The sequence below is a fragment of the Carassius auratus genome, chromosome 43 (assembly GCF_003368295.1).
Source record: "Carassius auratus strain Wakin chromosome 43, ASM336829v1, whole genome shotgun sequence".
Classification (NCBI taxonomy): Eukaryota; Metazoa; Chordata; class Actinopteri; order Cypriniformes; family Cyprinidae; genus Carassius; species Carassius auratus.
The window spans coordinates 2,973,148-2,994,122 of record NC_039285.1 but is presented as its reverse complement, the minus strand read 5'-3'; the positions used below and the strand labels follow the sequence as shown (position 1 = coordinate 2,994,122).

The 20,975-nt window shown below is 36.1% G+C and overlaps 1 protein-coding gene across 4 annotated transcripts; it reads right to left on the bottom strand.

Annotated features, from left to right (window-relative positions):
• Window positions 1-531: 531 nt before the first annotated feature.
• On the bottom strand, window positions 532-20,739 carry LOC113061440 (transcription factor RFX4-like). Of its 4 annotated transcripts, none has more exons than XM_026230555.1 (18): window positions 20,289-20,739; window positions 17,572-17,658; window positions 17,189-17,249; window positions 16,176-16,299; window positions 15,270-15,331; window positions 14,340-14,553; window positions 13,765-13,842; window positions 13,505-13,668; window positions 12,488-12,588; window positions 12,336-12,394; window positions 12,045-12,189; window positions 11,334-11,428; window positions 8,528-8,645; window positions 7,328-7,447; window positions 5,648-5,806; window positions 5,303-5,468; window positions 5,054-5,192; window positions 532-1,712 (listed from the first exon to the last, which is right to left on the bottom strand). In XM_026230555.1, the coding sequence occupies exons 1-18, from the start codon at window positions 20,329-20,331 to the stop codon at window positions 1,443-1,445; spliced, it is 2,205 nt and encodes a 734-aa protein (XP_026086340.1). In that variant the 5' UTR covers window positions 20,332-20,739; the 3' UTR covers window positions 532-1,442. The 4 variants fall into 4 exon arrangements, with proteins under 4 accessions (XP_026086340.1, XP_026086343.1, XP_026086339.1 ...); XM_026230558.1 differs by having other exon boundaries at window positions 5,648-5,809; window positions 17,572-17,678; window positions 20,289-20,738; XM_026230554.1 differs by having other exon boundaries at window positions 5,648-5,809; window positions 20,289-20,738.
• Between the last annotated feature and the right edge of the window lie 236 nt (window positions 20,740-20,975).

The window sequence follows — 20,975 nt, the reverse complement described above, 5'->3', positions numbered from 1 at the left end:
CTTAAAGGGTAAGTTAACCCAAAAATGAAAATTAGCCCATAAATTACTCACCCTCAAGTCATCCCAGGTGTATATGACTTTCTTCTTTCAGATGAATATATAAAAAATTGTCTTTTAACTTTCAAGCTGTTTAATGCCACTCAGCGGGTGTTGCACTGCATCTGTCCAAAATAAGTTAAATAAAAAAGCACCAATCCGTAAAAAGAAAAAAAAAAAAGAAGGGGGGGGGGGGGGTGCTATAATTACTCATGGGGGTGAACAAGGACCTCCTGTAGCAAAATGATGCATTTTTGTAAGAAAAATATCCATATTCAAAACGTAATAATCACTTTAATGTAGCTTGCACCAACAGTTGTATACTGAAACAGCTCCGGATGAGGTCTGCATTGCTGCTTTGTGTCCATGTAAGTATTTTATTGCTGTATATATAGCAGTATGTGTACAATAAAATTCTTATATATTCCAAACATAGACATACAGAGTAAAATAATAATAATAATAATAATAATAATAGTAATGAGATATAATATGTACTGGGTTTAAAAAATCTTTATGTGGCAACAAATAAATCCACATATATCATTTACATGGTAACAGCTGTCCCCACAGAAGTTACTGAGTGCTTTTATTTACAAGAGAAAGTGACTAAAGATAATAAATGTTACATTTTCATATTCTTTCCTTTTTATTCCTACCCATAGGGTAATAGGTCCACAGTACCTTTGAGTGCATTCAAGAACACACAAACCTAGGTTAACACTTTTCGGTTCCTAAAATCATACGAAACTGGATATACAGTTCAAACACAGATAAACAATTCAAAGGGACACAATGTTACAAAGCTACAGAAAAGATTTCTAATATTTTCTCAGCTTCGCACTGAAGTAATTCTGCATTTGTGTAAAATGAGAGGTCTTTATTTGTTTTTAACTCCTATGATGTACGTATTGTGGCAGCTGACCAAGAGGGCGTTCTGAGATAAAATATTAAGGCATTTCTTCTAGGAAAGTAGCAAACTTTGATGTTGAAAAGAAACCCTACTGTGGTCTCATTAATATCACTGACGTCAAAAACCCAGTCTGTGGTAACAGAACACTTTAGGATGCATACATATTTACTTTTAAATAAGGTAAGCAACCAAAGTTTTTGCACAGTAAATAAATGAGAGATAAATGAGAAACAGGCAGGGGAAGGCACAACTGGGACACTGCCTTTTGCACTCTCACAATGATTGCAATTCCAAAAGAGTTTTGTTGGCAGCTTGCACTGTAAACACAGACCACACCAATAAAAACATCTCTGAAACAATGTCATTCCCACTCAAATACATTCTCTGTAATTATGTTAAATATGGGCTGCTGCTGGTTTATCTGTCCAGCTTTGCACACAGCTTTGCACATGCAGACATCGCCTCTTGGACGGAGACTCTCGGAAGGGTACAATCATTTTGCCCACCCAGTCGTTGCCTCCCCATTAATATAGGCAAATCCTGGAAAATGTTGTGCATGCTCATATTCAGAGTTCCTGCGTGGGGCGAGAGGGGAGTACATGTCTCCGGTGGAGTAGCGTGACGTGTGGACAGTGGGGCTGGTGTAACAGCTATTGGCCGCGGACATATCCGGCCATCGGGGGGTAACCGCGCTCGAGTGTAAAAGCGGAGACCCACTCATCAAACAGGACTCCATTCTGGACATCTGGCTGTTGAGTGGATACTAAAGACAGAAAGAAACATGCATGAGGACTGTTACAAAATATCAGAAGTGGCTCATGTGGTGCATTTCCTAAACAAACCTCATTTTCTTTGTGTATATTGTGGAATGCCTAAAACACCCTTAACCACTGTCAAATCGAGTATCAAATGTTTTCTTTATTAATAAATATTTATAATTATAACAATACTTATAATAATAATTTGACAACATAAATATGCAATAATAAAGTGATGAAAATGATTATAATTAATAATAATGACAATAACAGTAACAGCAAATAAAAAAACAATTAGATGTAATAACAATAATTTTATAAGTAGTAGTAATAATAAATAGTATTAGTGTTAGCATTAGTAGTATAGCAATTCTTAATTTTTTTAATAATAATAATAATAATAACAGCAATATCAGTAAAATAACCAACAATAAAAACATTAACAACAGTACTACTAGTTCTAGTAATAATAATAATAATAGTATGGCATTTCTTTATTTTTAATTTAATATTTAATATAATAAGACAACAATGAATAAGTATTTATTAACATTATTATTATTATTATTTTGCTATTATTATTATTATCATCATCATAATAAATCAAAATTAAGGAATGCCATACTACTACTACTAATAACAATAATTAATTATATTTTAGCTGCTAATGTTATTATTATTATTTAAATGTAGAAACTTCTGACTGGACCAACTGACTAAACAGGATATAATTATTCCCCAAAGTTATGTTATTCAATTACTTTTTTCTACTGTTTAAATGATCATGCCAGACTATCTAGTGATTAACTAGAAATACAAAAATTCAGCATAATCTGTTCTTGATGCATAGAAGAAAAAGGCCTTTTAAGTTAACATGGCACTATTTCTTAAAATACCCCCAAAAATGCATTTTTGTTACTGTGTGTAAAAGACCAAAAACAAAACTGAGCATGTCAGCACAAGATATGTGTCTATATAAAACACTGTGTTCTCTCATTGGAAGTCAGCATAATCTTCATTTGTCTCCTCTCCACTGCTTCCTTCAGTGTAGTTATATCAAACAAAGCATGGACATTGTATCTATTTTAAGTTTATGGAAAATAAGTGGAAGTCAAAATCTATAAGTGTTCTCTAAATAGAAACAATCTACAGTTAGAGCTTTTATGAATGACTATGGCATGGAAAAAAAGTCAGACGGGGTCAGAGACCAAGATGTGCTGCTTGGTGACCTCTTGTTCATGCAGAGAGAAGAAACCATTGAATAACAATATTTTAATAAACGCCTTTCCATCTGGATCTGTAGTCATGTCAGACTCTGTTTCTGTCTTGTGTTGTGTTCTCCTCCCCTACGTGCTCCATGACCCAGTTTTCCCTCATGTCTGATGATGTTCATTTGTCCCAGGTGTTTCCTATGTTTATTATGTAATTGATTTCAGGTGATCTTCACTGTGTCCCTCCTTATGCCTTGTGTATTTATAATGAGCCCTTTTCTGAGCTTCTTTGTCCGGTTTTGAATATCGTCTTACCCGCTACTTGTGTGATTTCCTGATTCCTTGGATGTTCATTAAAGTCTGTTCGTGTGAAGTTTACACCTCGTCTCCTCGTTCCCTCAAAGAAGCGAACGTGACAAAAAACCGGACCAAAACATTAAGCGGCGCCCCCTCTCCCTGTGTTTGTTTTCCTTTTTGAAAAGTCTTTTGTTTTCCCGTTTTTTCTGAAACTCTGAGGCCCAGCTGATCCCCAATTACAAAGGCAGACTAGGCCAGAGAGCTCTTGACAGGAAATTACCATCACACCCGCTTTGACTTTCAATATATGTAATGCAGATCCCTGCCTCTCCATCCACAGAAAAATAGTTGAATCCAACCTTGCACGCTCCCTCTATCTCAAGTACTATACAGGATACTTCAACTATGCACTCAGTTTCTGAGCTAGTACTATGCAGCATGAATATTTTGTATACACTAGGTATATCTAAAATGAACATTTCACACACTGATAAACCATCGTGCTTGTCCACAATTCTGTAAACCACTGCAAATATTTTTGTATCTCCTAGAGCTTTCAGGCCACATCCACTAAACTTGGCACAGGCCTACAGACTGTTCGTAGAGTACCATATTTTTCCTCACTGAACAGACTAATGGTTTTCCTGTACCTAATAATCAAAACAAAGGCCATAAACATGTAATAAAAAAAGGTTACCTACAATCCAGAACACTAAAGCAACCACAAATAGCTTTTAAACTTCAACTCTCTCTTAAAAACGAATCAGTTATTCAAACTACATACTGTTCTAACATATCCTTTAAATTTCATATATTCAAACATTCTAAGTTCTCCAACTACATAACATCTAAATAAACTTATCAAGGAAATGTTAACTACTTAAAGCTTTTCCAAGCCAGCATTTCAAAATTTTCAAAAAATCTTAATGGAAAATGTTGCTTTTGCTAATTTATAATAAAGCAATAAGAGCATTTGAGATTTAGCAATTGGTTTTTCAATAAACTTTAACCAGAGGGCTCTCTAGAGGTTTAACAAAGACAATTAACTAAGCTTTTTCTTTTGTACACATACACACATATATATATATAGTTCAGCCTATTACCTCAGTGTATACTAAGCTAAGCAAGCATTCTCTTTCCATAAACCTCAGTGGATAACAGTTACCAGAACATTTCAGATGCTAATGACTGTAATACATCAAGCACCATTCACATTCACACAAGTATTCTTCTCTCAGTTACAAACCCTGTAAAAGAGACAAGGCTGGAATACACTTCCACTCTAAAAACTGGGGAATACACAACTATTTACATCTGTTATAAGGTTTATTTAGTTAATGTTCATTCCTGGCCTCTTTGTACATGATTCATCTTTGATTAAAATAGTTTGCTTTGGTTTTCGCTTTAATCAAAATTGATTTTCTTAACTTTACTTTTATGTTTTTAAGTCCAGTCCAAAATGTGTTTTTTTTTCATGTTAGTAAATAATAATAATAATTTCTCATTATTTTTTATTTTATATCACATAATTGTGGCTTAGTATGTAACAATTTTGAATGCAATTATGAAAATTGACAAGTTGATTTTTTTGTTACAATTTTGACTTTACCTCATAATTATGCCAATTTCTGATTTGCATCATAATTATGATTTATCATAACTGTGATAAAACTTTATTTCAGACCAAGTGTTGTGAAATGTGAAGGTGCTGTCTGAGAAAATTGTGAAACTATATTCTATAATCATGTGTTTTAGAAGTAGTTCAGAGCTTGTGGATAAATAGTATCATATTAAAATAGTACTGTATGATTTTACAATTTTGGTGGGAGGAGCCTAACCTGTGCTGAGGTCCGGTGGTATGATGAATAGTGCAGAGGGGTGGGCAGCCCTGGTTCGTGGGTCAAACTGGAGTACTGACTCTGGATTGCATGATGGTGCTGGTTTGCGTAGCTGCTGTAATTATAGCTGCCAGTATAGCTAGAAAAAAAAGGTACTCAGTAAAAATCTCTCAAAACATTTCATAATCCATACTGCAATGTCATATTCAGTACATCATTTAATGTCATATCATTCATTTGGGAGCTTACCCATGCTCATCCCGATGTGGGTAAACTGGCATCCTGTGGACAGATGAGGAGCTATGTAGAGGGGGTCCGTCTCTCATGCAGGAAAGCTGGGATCCAGTTTCGGGTGGGCTGCCACCTGATGTTGTCACTGTGTATGTAAGGGACCAGGTATATGACTGAACAGCTCCTGGCACATACACAGACATACATGTACAGAGAAACGTGTTTGGCTTATTAATTAATTGATCTTACTGTGAGATTTAATGGATTCATGAAATGGGCTGTGCCAAATGTACAGTTGAATATGATACTGTGTTGTGTGGATTGAGATTTAGAATCAGTTTAGAGTCAATCTACACTATTTACCTGTGGTAGCTGATATGCTGGTGTACTCTGGAGACTGGGCTGAATTGGGGGATACTACTGCCGGTACACCCACTGAGTTAACAGACTTGGCAGGAGAGTAGGGTCCAGGTGACGTAGATGTGGGGGTGGAACCCATAAGCATCAGCTCTTCCCCAGAATCTGCTATAGTAGTACAAAATAAAAGTCAAAAGTTAAGACATTTTCGTGATTCTTTGTTGCAATCTTTGTGGGCTGTTGTGGCCTAATGGTTAGAGAGTTGGACTTGTAACCTGAAGGTTGCAGGTTCGAGTCTCAGGTCTGGTGGGAATTGTTGCTGGGGGGAGTGTATGTACAGCGATCTCTTCCACCCTCAATACCACGACTGAGGTGAGACCCATTGAGCAAGGTGAGTGAGTGAGCGTCACAGTGTGTGTATGTGTGCACATGGATTGGTTAAATGCAGAGCACAAATACAGAGTATAAGTCACCACACTTCACTTCAACCACAATTTTTTGCATGCTGGTGTAAGATTCCCCAGCAGATCGGATGTGACGTTCCCTGTCAACCAGCTTAGACAACCTCTTCCACCAGTTAGATCAGCACTAAACCAAGACTAACTACCATAAGATACACAAATGATCTTTCATATGAAACAATAGTCAGAAATATCTTTATATTGAACCTATAGACAAAATATAAATCTTTAAAAAAAGAAATGTTTCCATAGGTGTTTTTGCAGCTTTTGTGGCTCATATAGTAGGATATTAGAAAATGTGGAGCTCATACTCAAAGAGCTGCTGATATTCATATAGACAAAAATTAAGATGAAACTGATCCTTTGTAATTTAAATCCATAAGAACAGTTTAGCAGACTACTTATATATATAATTAATATGAATATCATTTGTCACTCCATATGTCCCAAGGCCAATTTAGACTCCACCAACAGACACAAACTAATTCTGACAGCTGACCGAGTACAGCACTTCACTTTCAAAACCCGATGTTCAACAATGAATCTAGTTTTACAATCAAAGCTCTGTTTGTTTCCAAAAGCTTGATGTGTCATATTTGATACTTGCATGGATAATCAAGTAAACATAGGTTGCTTCAAACCAGTAAGTGTACATTCTGAAATATCACTAATAATATAAACTTTTTTCTATTTTAATTTATAAAAATCTTTACATTTCATAGTGAACCTACATACAAACCTCGACCTGAAAGAGTACATTTATAGAATTATACTGAAAGGCCTTTTACTTGCTGAAAAAGTATGAACTATAAATCACACAACAGAAGATATGCAGAATGTGTATTACAATGTACAGAGTTGTATACATAAGGAAGGTATATGTACCGTTTTGTTTTTATCATATTGATCATTTATAAAGGCCTTATAGAAGTTTGTGTATCAAATTTAAAATAATAGGCTCTATAACCATTTTGTTTTTATCGTATTGATCATTTATAAAGGCCTTATAGAAGTTTGTGTATCAAATTTAAAATAATAGGCTCTATAGGCTTAATTTTATCTGAGGTTTGACTGTGCCATTTATGTTGTAGAATCTCCCGTCAAGTGAAGTCACCCACAGAACTAATGAAAACTATTATTTTAATGACAAATTAGCTTTCTGTTTTAGTCTCCAAACTGATGCCATGGGTGATCAGCTCTATTTCTTCTTTCAAATGGATCTCACCTGGTGTCCCCTCTGCTTTCATAGCCCTCATGAGTTCATTGGCTCTCTCCTGGCAGTGCAGAGACTCAAGCAGGTATAGTATGTAGTCATCAAACATGAGGTGGATCAGATGGAATGAGCCTATAAATACAAAAAAAAAATCCATTTACCATAAAAAGTTAAAGTGAAGTGACATACAGCCAAGTATGGTGATCCATACTCAGAATTCGTGCTCTGCATTTAACCCGTCCAAAGTGCACACACACAGCAGTGAACACACACACACACACACACACACTGTGAACACACACCGGGAGCAGTGGGCAGCCATTTATGCTGTGACACCCGGGGAGCAGTTGGGGGTTCGGTGCCTTGCTCAAGGACACCTAAGTCATGGTATTGCCGGCTGAAACTCGAACCCACAACCCTAGGGTTAGGAATCAAACTCTTTAACCACTAGGCCACGACTTCCCTTTCTACCAATTCAAGTCTCCTGCCCAATTAATAAATGTAGTTTTTGTGGACCATAAAGCATTAACCATCAAATGCAATTCAATTTGAATCTTGAATCGAAGCCTCAAGTGAACAAAATGATTCGATGTTGTTAATTAGAGCAAAACTGAACCACATTTAAATGGTAAAAGTCCAAAACCAAGTCAGAACCAATCTAACAGTCCAACCATAAACTCTACAGAGTTACTAAAGCATATGATGCTTTGAGTTGATGTTCTGAATCAGATGGGGGAAAGAATTCATAAGGAGCATGGCACAATCCTTGCATTGTGTTAGCAACTCCAGCCACTATGTGCATAATAAACATTGTGGCTTTTCAGAGGACTGGGCGCAATACTGCCCAGTCATAAAATGGGAAGAAGGGGGAAAGACTTGGTGGGGGTTAGCCTTTGTTAATTAGCTGTTTTGTACAGAGAGCTGCATTATCAAAACACTATAACCAACTGTGCCTTTGATATTCACAGACAGTGCTGACAAGGAGGGGGCCTTTACCTCTTTTATGGCCCTTCTTTCAGTTACTTTGCTATACACAGCTAGGTGGTGTAAGCCAAGAGTTAGCAAAGCTGCCATCTTAGTTCAAAGTTGACAGTTGGTGTTGTGGGTTGAGAAACTTTTAGTTAACATGACAAACCAAATCAATTAAAAGAAGATTCATATCTACTTTCCCAAATAGGATGATTTTGAAAAAAATGGTGCAGCCTGACTCACCGAAGCTGGGTGCGCTATGCAGCGTCATATCCCGGATAACTCTGGTCCCGAAACACGACCACATGAGGAGGAACTGCTGAGCTACTCTCTTCAGACATCCGGGTCTCTTCCCTGCCACCTAAATGGAGAATTACCATGAGAAAAGCCTGGGGGAGGGCACAGGGGCCTTAACCTTCAGGTCCAAACTGGGGTCTAACCCCCAAGAATGAAAAACATGTCAACAAGTCAACTTTTGATTTGCCCCTGAGGAAACACCCTCCCATTGAACTATTGTTTGGTAGGTAGTAGACGTTCCCATGGAAACCAGATTTACAAGCCCATTTCTGGACTATAATGGGCATGAAAAGGGGCAATGAAGACATTATTAAGTTGGGGAATTGCATCACGAGAGGTCTTAAGTATGTTGTGACGGCATTTAGAGTTGCATGGGTTGGACACCTGCAGTTTGGATTTGAAGAACATAAACAGGGCTTGAAAAGGGCTATGAAAATCTACTGCTATTTACATCTCTATAATGAATAAATCTAATTGTAATGATACAAATTACAATATTAGATTATTAATAACAAAAATAAATAATTTAGCAATAATTCATTTATATTTTTAAATGGCAAAATGTCAATAACATTTTGTTAAATAAATTATTACTTTTATTCAGCAAGGACTCATTAAATGAATCAAAAGTGTCAGTTAAGACATTTATAACATATATATATATATATATATATATATATATATATATATATATATATATATATATATATATATATATATATATATACAGTGTTAATTTTGACAGCAAATTCGGATTTAGTCTTAGTCTTAGTCTTTTGAATAACACACCATTTAGTTTTAGTCACATTTTAGTCATCTGAAATGTTTTAGTCTTAGTCTAGTTTTAGTCGACTAAATATCATAAGAGTTTTAGTCTTAGTCTAGTCTTAAGTCTTTTAGTCTTAGTCTAGTTTTTTTTTTTAGTAGAACAAAGTCAACTTAGTTGACTTGACTAAATGTTTCCATCAGTCTGTTATGGAATGGTATTTATAAAATAAACATAAGGCCTGCTCTCAATGAAAAATATACATGCTCTCTGAAAAAGATATGCATTCGTCCTGAATGATATGCAGTGCAAATGACATTCTTTCAAGATGAAGTACAGTATTATTGAAATAGACAACCACCTATATTATATTTGTATTGTATGTTCATTCTATTTCTTTATTTGTGATATTTACACAAAGTTTACATTTTTTAAGTTTGTTTTTGTTCATTTAAAATAGCACTGCATAGTCTTCACTGTAAAATAAAATACACAATCAAACCAAAATGTATTCAGACACCTTCAACGTTTCTTACAATATCACAGTTTATCTGCTGTAGTTTAGAAATTGGTAATAAAATATGACAATAACTCAGGGTTAAACTGTGTCAGAACAACAAATTCATCTTGATAATGTCTGATGCAATGCTTAATTTGGTTCAGTCTGTGGTGTGAAAAGGTTGCATTAGCAATTAAAGAAAGAAACACTTAAGCAAAACATGCTCAGGTCCCTAATCATTTTTTTTTTTTTTTGTCACTAGTAAAACAATATAATCTATTCTATCTGATTTTTGGATTGACTTTGGATAAATTCTTGTTAAAACTACAAAGTAATTTAATCAAGAGCAGTGAGTGATTTACTTTCATTTTCATACATTAAAGACTCTGACAGCAGAGCTAGTAAATTAGGCGCGGTCACTTTAAGAGACAAATGCATCCGTTATAAAGATACACATCCGATTTCTTTCCAACTCTTTACTTTCACTGAAGACACTACTACAGACCTTTTCGAACACACTTTCCAAGACGGGTATTTCGACATATTTAGTATGTATTTGTTGTCGGTACAAAAGCAAGAAGACTTTGAGACGCGTCTCTGCTTGCTCCCTGAACACCGCGCTGCTGAATTGAGCTCTTTCACTTTTCGCTCTTTTTCTTATGTTTATTTAAAATGCGATTTGTATTTGTTCGTTCAGGTGCAGGAGGACGCAAACGTCCTGAAGGAGAGCTCGATTCAGTGTTGCGCGAGTAACCAGCTGCTCAGTTCAACTTTCCCGCAGCGCGGGGCTGAAGCCAACTTGATGTGTTGAATGCTTGGAGCACGTTATAAAACGTATTCTTACACATTTCTGTTTTAATAAATGCTCATATTAAAACATAGCATTACACATAAGTAGGTACAAAAATAATCAGTGATACATTTACGACCCCATAAAAATTTGGGTCGCAATGGCATTTCAAAAGGTCGCAGTGTAGTTCCCTGTGTAAACAACTTAACTGTTATGAAAACGTCCTCGAAACTGTGCGAATTTCTGCAAACTCATCTTTGTTCTCTTTTCTGTGTAACTGCTGCTGCGTTTGTTTAGCTGTGGCGCTTGCATTTGCCGCGGCTTTTTAAAATGGCTCGGCTGCTTCTGCATAGATCAACCTACCCTCAAAGATTCGCTCTGATTGGATCTCTTCTCCATTCGTCCCGCCCATATATTTTCGTCTCATTTTTATTCGTTGACTAAAGTGTCAGTTATATTTCGTCACGTTTTTCGTCATCATATCTGACTTTTTATTTAGTTTTTATTTAGTTTTCGTCCGTGAAAAAGGTTAGTTGACGAATATTTTTCGTCATAGTCTTCGTCAACGAAATTAACACTGTATATATATATATATATATATATATATATATAACAAAATATCTAGTTTTATAATCATCATACAGCAAATTAAGTGTAAATTAAGCTTAAAATGAATTTTCATGGCCTGTACACTTACCCTCACGACACATCTCTCCACCATAGAGTCCAGCCATTCGATGTAGGCTTCAATGGGTGACTGGTCCTCCAGCAGTCTGTCAAATTCTTGATAGACTTAAAAAAAGAAAGAAAACGAAAAGAAAACAGATAGATAGACAGATTAACAATACATTTGAGTAGAAAGAAAAAAATCACATGCACCCAAAATTTTAATTCTTTTTTTTTTTTGAAGCATTAATTTCACAATATCAGTTTTTATTTCTTGAAAAAGTTGCAAAAATACGACTGGCAAAGACATGAGATCTCGGTATGAAACATAGAGAGAGAGAGAGAGAGAGAGAGAGAGAGAGAGGAGCTCAGAATCCTCTTTTGAAGATGACATGACAGAATCTTTGAACTTTGACCTGATCAGTCATGTGAGAGGTTGACGCTGAAATGAATTTGAAATGCTCTTCAGGGTGTCAAACTGTGAGTGTTAACCTCTCAGTGTCTGTGGTTAAAGCTCGACTCTCATGGTCGTGGGAATGATTCAGCGCCGGTTGACAGCTACTGTGTGAAATCTGAATCATAATCCAGCAGGGCTTTGAACACAGCGCTGCATGTGATTCTGCTGCAATAACACTACGGTACAAGCAAACTACTCTAAACTAGTACAACACAGAAACACTAATAAATCATTCTGAATGAAACCGGCTAGGTCTCATCTAAAACCTTTTCATTGAAATCTTACACTGGATGATAAGTCTCCTCTGGTCCTCTCTGGAGTCTTCCATTGTATAAAGAGTCTGTTTAGTGATGCTGTTAAGGTCTACGTTCCTCCAATCCTCAAGCATCTGAAAGGTGATGTCTGCACTGTGGATCACAGTTCGAGAAGCCTGCAAGAGAAAGTATATAACTAAAATTTCAGCTTGCACTGTGACTAATCATATGTATTTGTGAAAACATGATTCAAACATGATGGAGAATTGGAGACAAAGAGAAAAATGTTAAATATTAAAAACAAAGTTGCTGTATAAGCTACCTGACAGAGATGGTTTAATGATGTCTGTCGTTTAAGTATCTGGGAAAATCTTCTTGACACTGAGAATAAAACATATTTATTCAAAAATAGCCTTAGAATACCAGCGAGATTAATTTTGTTGTTTTTTTATTCTTGAATATCTTAGCACATACATTCAAACTTTATGTTGCGCAAGTTCTCAGGCAGGTCATGTAATGCCACTTTCAGCCACTCGTCCAGCTGCTTGGCAAACTTTCTGATCACTTGAGTGAGGCTGCATTATCCAAAACACACAAACAAGGATATAGTGTAGTACATTATGCATAAGTACATTACACAGTACAAAGGATGCTCTGACGCATTAAAATTTTTGACCTTTTACCTGGGGCAATACAAACAGGAGTCATGCGTAATTTATGGGAAATCTTCCCAAACCCTTAACCATCAGTTAATTACACTGATGTAAATGTTTGATATGCAAATGCCAGCAATGATCCCACATTATTTAGGGTATTTATTTAGCTTGTAGACAAAATTCCATTTGACCAATGTTGATGGGTGTTTTAATGCCATGCCAGCTTTCTTGTCTATTTTCAAGACAATGTCACACGTTCAATTTAAAAACCTACTAAAGGACTCTACTCTGGCATGAGGATCTTCATTTGATATGAAGAAATTGTGTGTGATACTGTAATGTCTATTCGGCATTGTGTATATATGATCTGATTCCAGCTATTACTGAAAATAAAGTTGTGGCTTTTACCACCAGTAGGGTTAATTTCATACAGTTTGTTGTTCTTACTGAGGCAGTTCTGATTATGTTAAATGTGAGATATAATGTTCAAATATGCACATAAAAAATATTTATAAGCTTGAAAAATCTTTGTTATCCTATTAATATGTGCTTTTACTTGACTTTAACTTTCTACTGTCACCAAGCCCTATTATTTTGTCAAATTCTCCCTTTACTTTCCAATTTTCCGTATAGGTACAACTTTTCAAAATCAAACCCTGTCATAATGTTTTTGTTTTTTTCTAAATATCCAATTTCACTCAGAATTATGTCACAACAAGGAAATAAAAAAGGTTGCATTTAGTTCTAGGTACTGCAGAACTTTCCAAAACTGCAAGTGCATAAATTGTGTTATGCACTTTAAAAAAAAATCTAAATAGACAGGAATGGGACTCACCTGTCAGGCAGAGCCTGTAGGACGGAGGGCATGAGGACTCCTGAGATGGCCTTGTACAATATGGAGTCACACACACCAACTATATTAACCACTGTAGAAGAGCCCAAGACAGGGAGCATGTGTGGCGGCATGCCTTGCCAAAAGTGCAACAGGAAGCTCTGGACCTAGGCATATACACAAACACAAATAAACAATGCGATAACGCATAATGCCAACAGATGAAAAAGCTTGAAAAAAACAAAACAATTCAGAATGCAGACCTCATCAAAGTTGGCTCGTATGACCGTATCCAGTATCCTCTGGCAATGAGTTCTGTACATCATGATAAAGGTTGAGACCTTGTAGTGGAAAAAAGCTAATTTAAATGACTTTTTGTAATACTTTCCCTCAGAGAACAATTCACTTAGTGTTAATGATGCCATACCAAATTCATTCCTGACTCATGGTCATGCATTAATAAGACACTAAAAGACTCTAACACTAAAGAAGGAGGATACAAATACCAAACAACCAAGCTGCTTTCATGAACAATGCCTATTTACAAGGTCTTGCCAAAGCAGTGTATAAAAAGAGGCTTTAAAGATCAGAAACTCACAAACCATTTAAAATTACAGGCGCCTTTTTAAAGCGAGACAGCTAGTGCCCATCCTTTGTCCAATGCGAGATCTTATTATCTACTCGAAAGATTAAGAGTTCGCTAGGAACCAACACGTAAATCCTCCAGGTCCTCATCTAATTCAGGCCCAGGGTCTGACACATGAAAGCAGGAGGGGTGGGGAGCAAGCAGGAGGAGAGAGAGGGAGGTTAGCAGTTAAAGTTTTAGTGATCTGTTTACCTTCTCCTCTGGCAGACTGGCGGGCAGATTTAAGTCTTTGACATTTGGAAAGTCTGGCAGGAGAGTGCCCAGCTTGGAGCGCGGTGAATACGCCACTGTCTGTTTGGTGACCTCTTTCTTCCCCGTCTCGTTCACCCACGCAGCGCCCTTTTTAGAGTACATCACATCATAGTACTGAGAGCTCTCTTTCACAGCGATTCCATAGTAGTGATACCTAAGAGGGACAAGCGCGTGCCAAGTTGAAAATTATACATGAGTTGCAGTTTGTTTGCTGACTAAAACGGTTTTACTGGAAAAGTGTTCACAATCTCTGCACCGGTACTTTTTTATACACAAGAATAACATTTTGTCACATCATCTATGGAGCGTAAACGGATAACTGCATTTTGGGCCGTAGGTGAGATAAAGCATGAACAAATGTACTTTTTGTTTGGAATGAAATAATACAATTTCATACATTATAAATAATATAATCTCTCTCTCTCTATCTATCTATCTATCTATCTATCTATCTATCTATCTATCTATCTATCTATCTATCTATCTATCTATCTATATATATATATATATATCTATCTATCTATCTATCTATCTATATATATATATATATATATATATATATATCTATCTATCTATCTATCTATCTATATATATATATATATATATATATATATATATATATATATATATATATATATATATATATATTTGAAAAAGTATCATATATTTTGTTGTAAATTTAAAAGTAATGCGTTACTTTACAAGTTACTTGAAAAAAAGTAATCTGATTACGTTACTCGAGTTGTAATAAATTACCCCCAACACTGCTTGTGGACTTCTGACTGTGACCTTCTTGACAAAACATATTTAAAGTGACATGACAAATGTAAAAAGTTAGAAATGTTTTCGGAAATTGAATAAGGAACTTACTTTGACTGGCCTCTGGTTCCTAGCCTCCGTGTAGTTAATTGAGGAAACTGTTGTCTTATTATCTGTTTGGATCAGGTAAAAAGAAAAATAAATACTCATGTATTAAGCTTTTCTGGGCACATATTTAGTGACATCAGTGTGTTATCTGTTACAACTATCACAAAAATATCTTCTCAATCATCTTGTTAGATTCATACACGTCCAAAGACATTTCTTTTCTCGCCAATCTCTCGTTCTCTCTCTACTTTTTGTCCATGAGCTCCTTGGTCCAGCTCCCGGTGCAGGAAACTTTGCAAACAGTGAAACTCTCTATTGTGTGGGATGAAAAAAAGAGGCCAAGCTGTGAAGTTTCTGTCAGGCTTGGCTTGATAAATGAGCAGACAGGGAGGCAGGTCCAACTCTCTCTCTCTTTTTTGTCCCGAATCAATGAAGCCTTCCTAAAGGACACCCCACGCTGCTCCAGCCACTGATCTAACATTCCGCAACATCTCACCCTTCCAAATTTCCTTTAATTACACATTAATCCAGGCCCCTTCTCTTTTTCAATATCCTCCGACAGGACCCGGGGGAGCAGGGTAAGGGTGTGTCGGGGGGGGGGGGTGGCTATATGAGTAGTTGGGTTGAAGGGTTGTGGGAACAAGGGTGAACATGTTCATTGTTTATATTGTCCAGCTATGAGTTTGCAGAAGAGGTGTAAGAAAAGGCCACTGGCTGTGGCTCTTTATAATACCCAGTATTATGTCATGCTTTTTTTTTTTTGTAACAGATGTTTTCCTTCCTCTTTCTTGTGAACATGCATGTTTATAGGATCTTTGATGAGAGAAAACTCCATGATTACCTCATCAAAACTTGACTATCAGAAAAGGTGGAATATTTTACTTAATCACTGAAGCGTTGAATATTTACCTTCCCGAAGCTTGCAGCGTTGACCGGCTGAGAATCAAGTTTCTCACAGAAGTCCAAATAATGCATGTACAGTGCACTGCGAGGAATACAAACACCCTCTGCGATCTCATAGTTCTCCTCCAACCTGATGAAAACACAGTTCAGTCAGTGCACATGGAAAGCTAGTGACTAGAAAACACTTCTCAAAGCATCATAAGTCAATACTAAACTCTGTAATTAAACATGGAGAAAACATAATAGTAGTTCTAAAACAAATATCATTGCCTTATCATCCAGTTACACAATTCAAGAATTGGCCAACATGAAATTTTTGTTTATTTTACATACTTTCAAGTAGTGCTTTCATAATTATATGCCAAATGTTCTTGCACTTACAATTTTGTTGTGATATGTGACCTTGGACCACAAAAGCATTCATAAGGGCAAATGTCTTGAATTGAGATGTATACATAATCTGAAAGTGGAATAAATAAGTGTTGCATTGATGTATGGTTTGTTATGATGGGACAATATTTGGACGAGATACAGCTATTTGGAAATCTGGAATCTAATAAAAAAGTGTGGTTTAGTGAATATTTCAAAAGAGAGAAACAAGTCAGACAAAAAGGGCTTGAAAATAAACATATAAACTGTTTGCGTGTGTGTGTGTGTGTGTTTTGCTAGTAAACTAGATTGAAAAAACATGATTTTTTGAAGAAGCAATTTCTCTGTGAGGTTGTAAGTCTGTTTTCCTTTCTGATACTTGAATGCTGACAAATTAACAAACTGTTTATTACTGTTTATTAAACTAACAAGCTATGTGACACTTTACAAAATTGAGCCCTGAAACTATACACCGATAGTTAAATTTCTCAAAAACATTTTATTTCACAGACTGAAGTCAATTGTTGCTACTGGATGTAACTTAAAATATCAAAGCTAATTAAATTAAATATATATATATACACACACACACACACATACACACACACACACACACACAATTATATGATTAAGTGACATTTCTGACTCACCATTGTAATGTGGCAGGTGTTGAATGTGGCTTGGATGCTCGGTTGTTTTCCTTCTCCTCGTCTTATATAAGAAGAAAAACACAACAATCAGGTTCATAATTTCTATTTAATAAAGATTACATATAAATGTCTTAAATATTATATAATAAATTTAGCATTATATATATATATATATATATATATATATATATATATATATATATATATATATATATATATATATATATATATATATAAAATTGTATGTCGGAGTTTTACAAAGGTGCCCTTTAAAGACATGTTCTATCAATCATAATACTCACATTACCTATGAAATAGTTGTTCATGTTTCATGTTGTTATATAGTTTAATTTCATTTATTCATGAATATTCCTTATACTTACTTTCGTCGTTGGACATATTTCCAGTAGAAGAGTGGCTGGAGAACCGTTTGCTTTCGCTTTCGTTCAGACATCTTTCAATCCAGCTCTCTGCAAAAGTAAAACATATACTAGACTTTTGTTTTAGAAGTTATTTGACAGCCATCAGACAACTAACTCAAACGGCAGGTGAGAAGCACTTTCGACTTGATTCAAATATTATTTTAGGGATGATTTGATGAAGTTATTAACACTTAAATCTACATGGAGAACCGCTTGCTCTCGCATTCGCTAAGACATCTTTCAATCCAGCGCTCTGAACAATTAAGGCGTAATGTAGGCTATACATATTTATACACACACACACACACACACACACACACACACACACATATAGGCCTACGCCTTATTTATTGTAGGCATATATGGCTATCTTCACAGTATTTGTTAAGACCAATCTTTTTCTTCTGCAAAGAAACAATATAACAATTAAACGTTTTAAACCACAAGTGTTTCATTTAGCTTGTTTTAATTGAATGTATTTTTTTTTTCTGTTCCATTCTATTTGTATTTATTTAAACATCGCCTACATTTCAACACCATTTATCTTATTCTTCCCCATCAGCAGAAGCAACAGGTGCATGGCCTCGCTATTTCTAAACTTAACTATTGTTTTTCTCCCCACAGCTTAAAAAAAAAATTGAGAAGGGTTGAACTGTAATTGTTCATTTGTAAATTCTATATAACGTGAATTATTCTTGTTCACACGTTATTGCAGCCGCTGTCTATGGAGTTGAGGGCCATAATAATGACGGTGCAATTCAATTACAATCGATTGTGCGGATCTTTGGGCAGCTGGGATTCTATTTGAAATGTTTTCAGCAGAACTGCAGGAATCCAGCATTGTCCCCGAGGCGAATTACAAGCGCGCGCACGCTCAATTTATTCCGCGCGCTCCTCCATAGTGGTGTCGTCATAATCGAACCTTTTTAGCGGGTTTTCGTTTCTGCTATGTAAGTAAACCTGCTCGTGTCCTTACATCACGAAACAGAAACACTTATAATATAATTCGATTCGAACTTATGTCAGTCATGTTGTCCTGCACTGGCCATGGCAACGGTCACTATAGCATCGGTTGCCAAGACTGCGAGTCGATTGGGAAACCAAATGGCGGCTGAAGTTATAGTGATAGTTATCAGACTTAAAACTTCTGTTGTTGAAGTCATTTGACAGCCATTAGACAACTAACTACTCAATCGGCAGGTGTAAAGTGAGAAGCAGCTTCGACTTGATTCAAATGTTATTGCAGGTCTTAATTTTGGGAGCTAAAAAATACTTGAATGAGGCCTAGCTTTGATGCGTCATAATAATCAAATCCTCATGATCAGTTTCATCAGGAGACAAACAAGCAGAATTAATAATAATAATAATAATAATAATTCCTCACAGTAGCCTATTAGCCTACACAAGGCATCTAATAAGTGGGTTAAGGCCAATTATTATTATTATTTATTCAAGTTCTTAAAGTTGATTTATTTTTTACAAACTAGAAAACTAATTTTCCACAGTTATTGAGAGGCAAAATAAAGCTGAAGTGAGATAAACTAGTTAAATTGACTTAAAACATGAAATATCCCTCACATTAAAAAATATATTTTATGAGGTAGCCTAGTTTTTTTAAAGGTCACTATCAGTGATGACACAAGATAATAAAAGGCTGTCTAAACGATTTAATAGTAATAGTATTAACATGCTTTGAAATTCCACCAATGGTTATTTTTACTTTTAACAACATAGTCAAGTTTATTTTTGCTGACATTTTAATTTAAATGTATAATTATTATAATTATTATTATTATTATTATTATTATGCAGCTGTTAATATGAAGTATATATATAAAAAAATTATCAGAAACGAATCTCTGTTAAGATTGGCCCAGTCAATTGAAATCAGATTTTCTGTTTGTAATTGAATTATTTGCCCTCTGAACAGTTCTCTAAATAATTGGATTAAATCCAATCTAAAAGCGAGACTGATCCGAGATCATTTATAATCATGCATTGAATATATGCGTGTAAATATATATAAGAGTGTAAAAGTGTCATCTGAATATGGCAACTATTCAATAATTAACTTAATTTTTTTTTCATAAAAAATTGCATTGAACAGAATTGAACAGAGTAACTGCTTTTTTAGGCCACATGGAACACTTTTAAAAACAAAATTAGTAAAAAAAAAAAAAATTGGATCAAAACACTACAGCAAGACATCTGTTTTCTAAATATTTTGTATGAATTATCACGTTTTCTTCAGAGTTTACGTATATCTTCAGAAGAAGCCATTTTATAATTACCAGCAGTACAAAGTGCGGTTTCACTCAAGTCAAAACTTGGCTTGAGCAGGTGCATCATTTTCAGAAAACTGCGACAAACTCAGTACCTTCGGCAATATGACCTTAAATTTTGACTAAACTTGCATCAGTCCAATTGACCGAATCCCAAAACGGTATAAAACAATAATCTCAGCAAAAGAACACCCATCCCGAGCAATTAAAAACGAGGCCAAAAAAACATGCCAACTTATCTCTTGGTGAACTAGATTAAAGAGCTTCCCTTACGGAAGGTTAAAAAACTTTTTCTGATGCCAATCTCGGGTCACACAATCCCAAGGCCTGTTTCATGTTCCAAAAGAGCCCAGATCCCAAGCGTCTCAATGTCACAGCGGTACACCAGGAACCAACCTGTGGAATCCATGTCAGGCTCTTCCAGCAGCCCACAATGCATCCTCTTCCCAAGTACGTTCCAGGGGCTCCTCTGAGAAAATGGCTCCGTGCAGGACTCCCCCTCCTCAGCTCCCTCTGTCTCTCCGAGAGAACTGCCCGGCGCTGAGATGCATAAGATGTGAGGTCCGTGGAGAGGGTGGCGGTGGTGATGGAGGTGGGGGTTGTAGGAGCGGGTGGGGTGGAGAGGGGGTCACAGACTCCAGAGATCCAGCGGGGGAAAAGCCAGAGCCGTCAAAATGTTTGCTGATGTTTCATGGGAAAGGGGCTGATTTTATAGGAGCCCTGATGGGGGACATGTCATTGATAGGCTCGGCAGGCTGATGAATGGCTTCGAGTCAGATGGGGATGTGGCAAGGCTCACTGGAAGTCTTTTGTGGGGCTGTTTTGAATAAGAAAAGCTCCCTTCCCAGAAAAAAAAGAGGCTTAGATCTACGCCAATCCCAGCACTGTGGCCTCCCCGTCTCCCATTATAGCATTTAATACATTTTCGTACCCTCTTCGTACACACACACACACACACTGCCCCCACTGCTTCAGTTTTAAAGTTCTCCATCCAAAGGCCACTTTCTGGCCCATTGCAGATTTTTTTGCTGTCTTTGATGCCGTTAATTGATCTCAAAATGGCAATGTCAAAGTTGCGTTCAT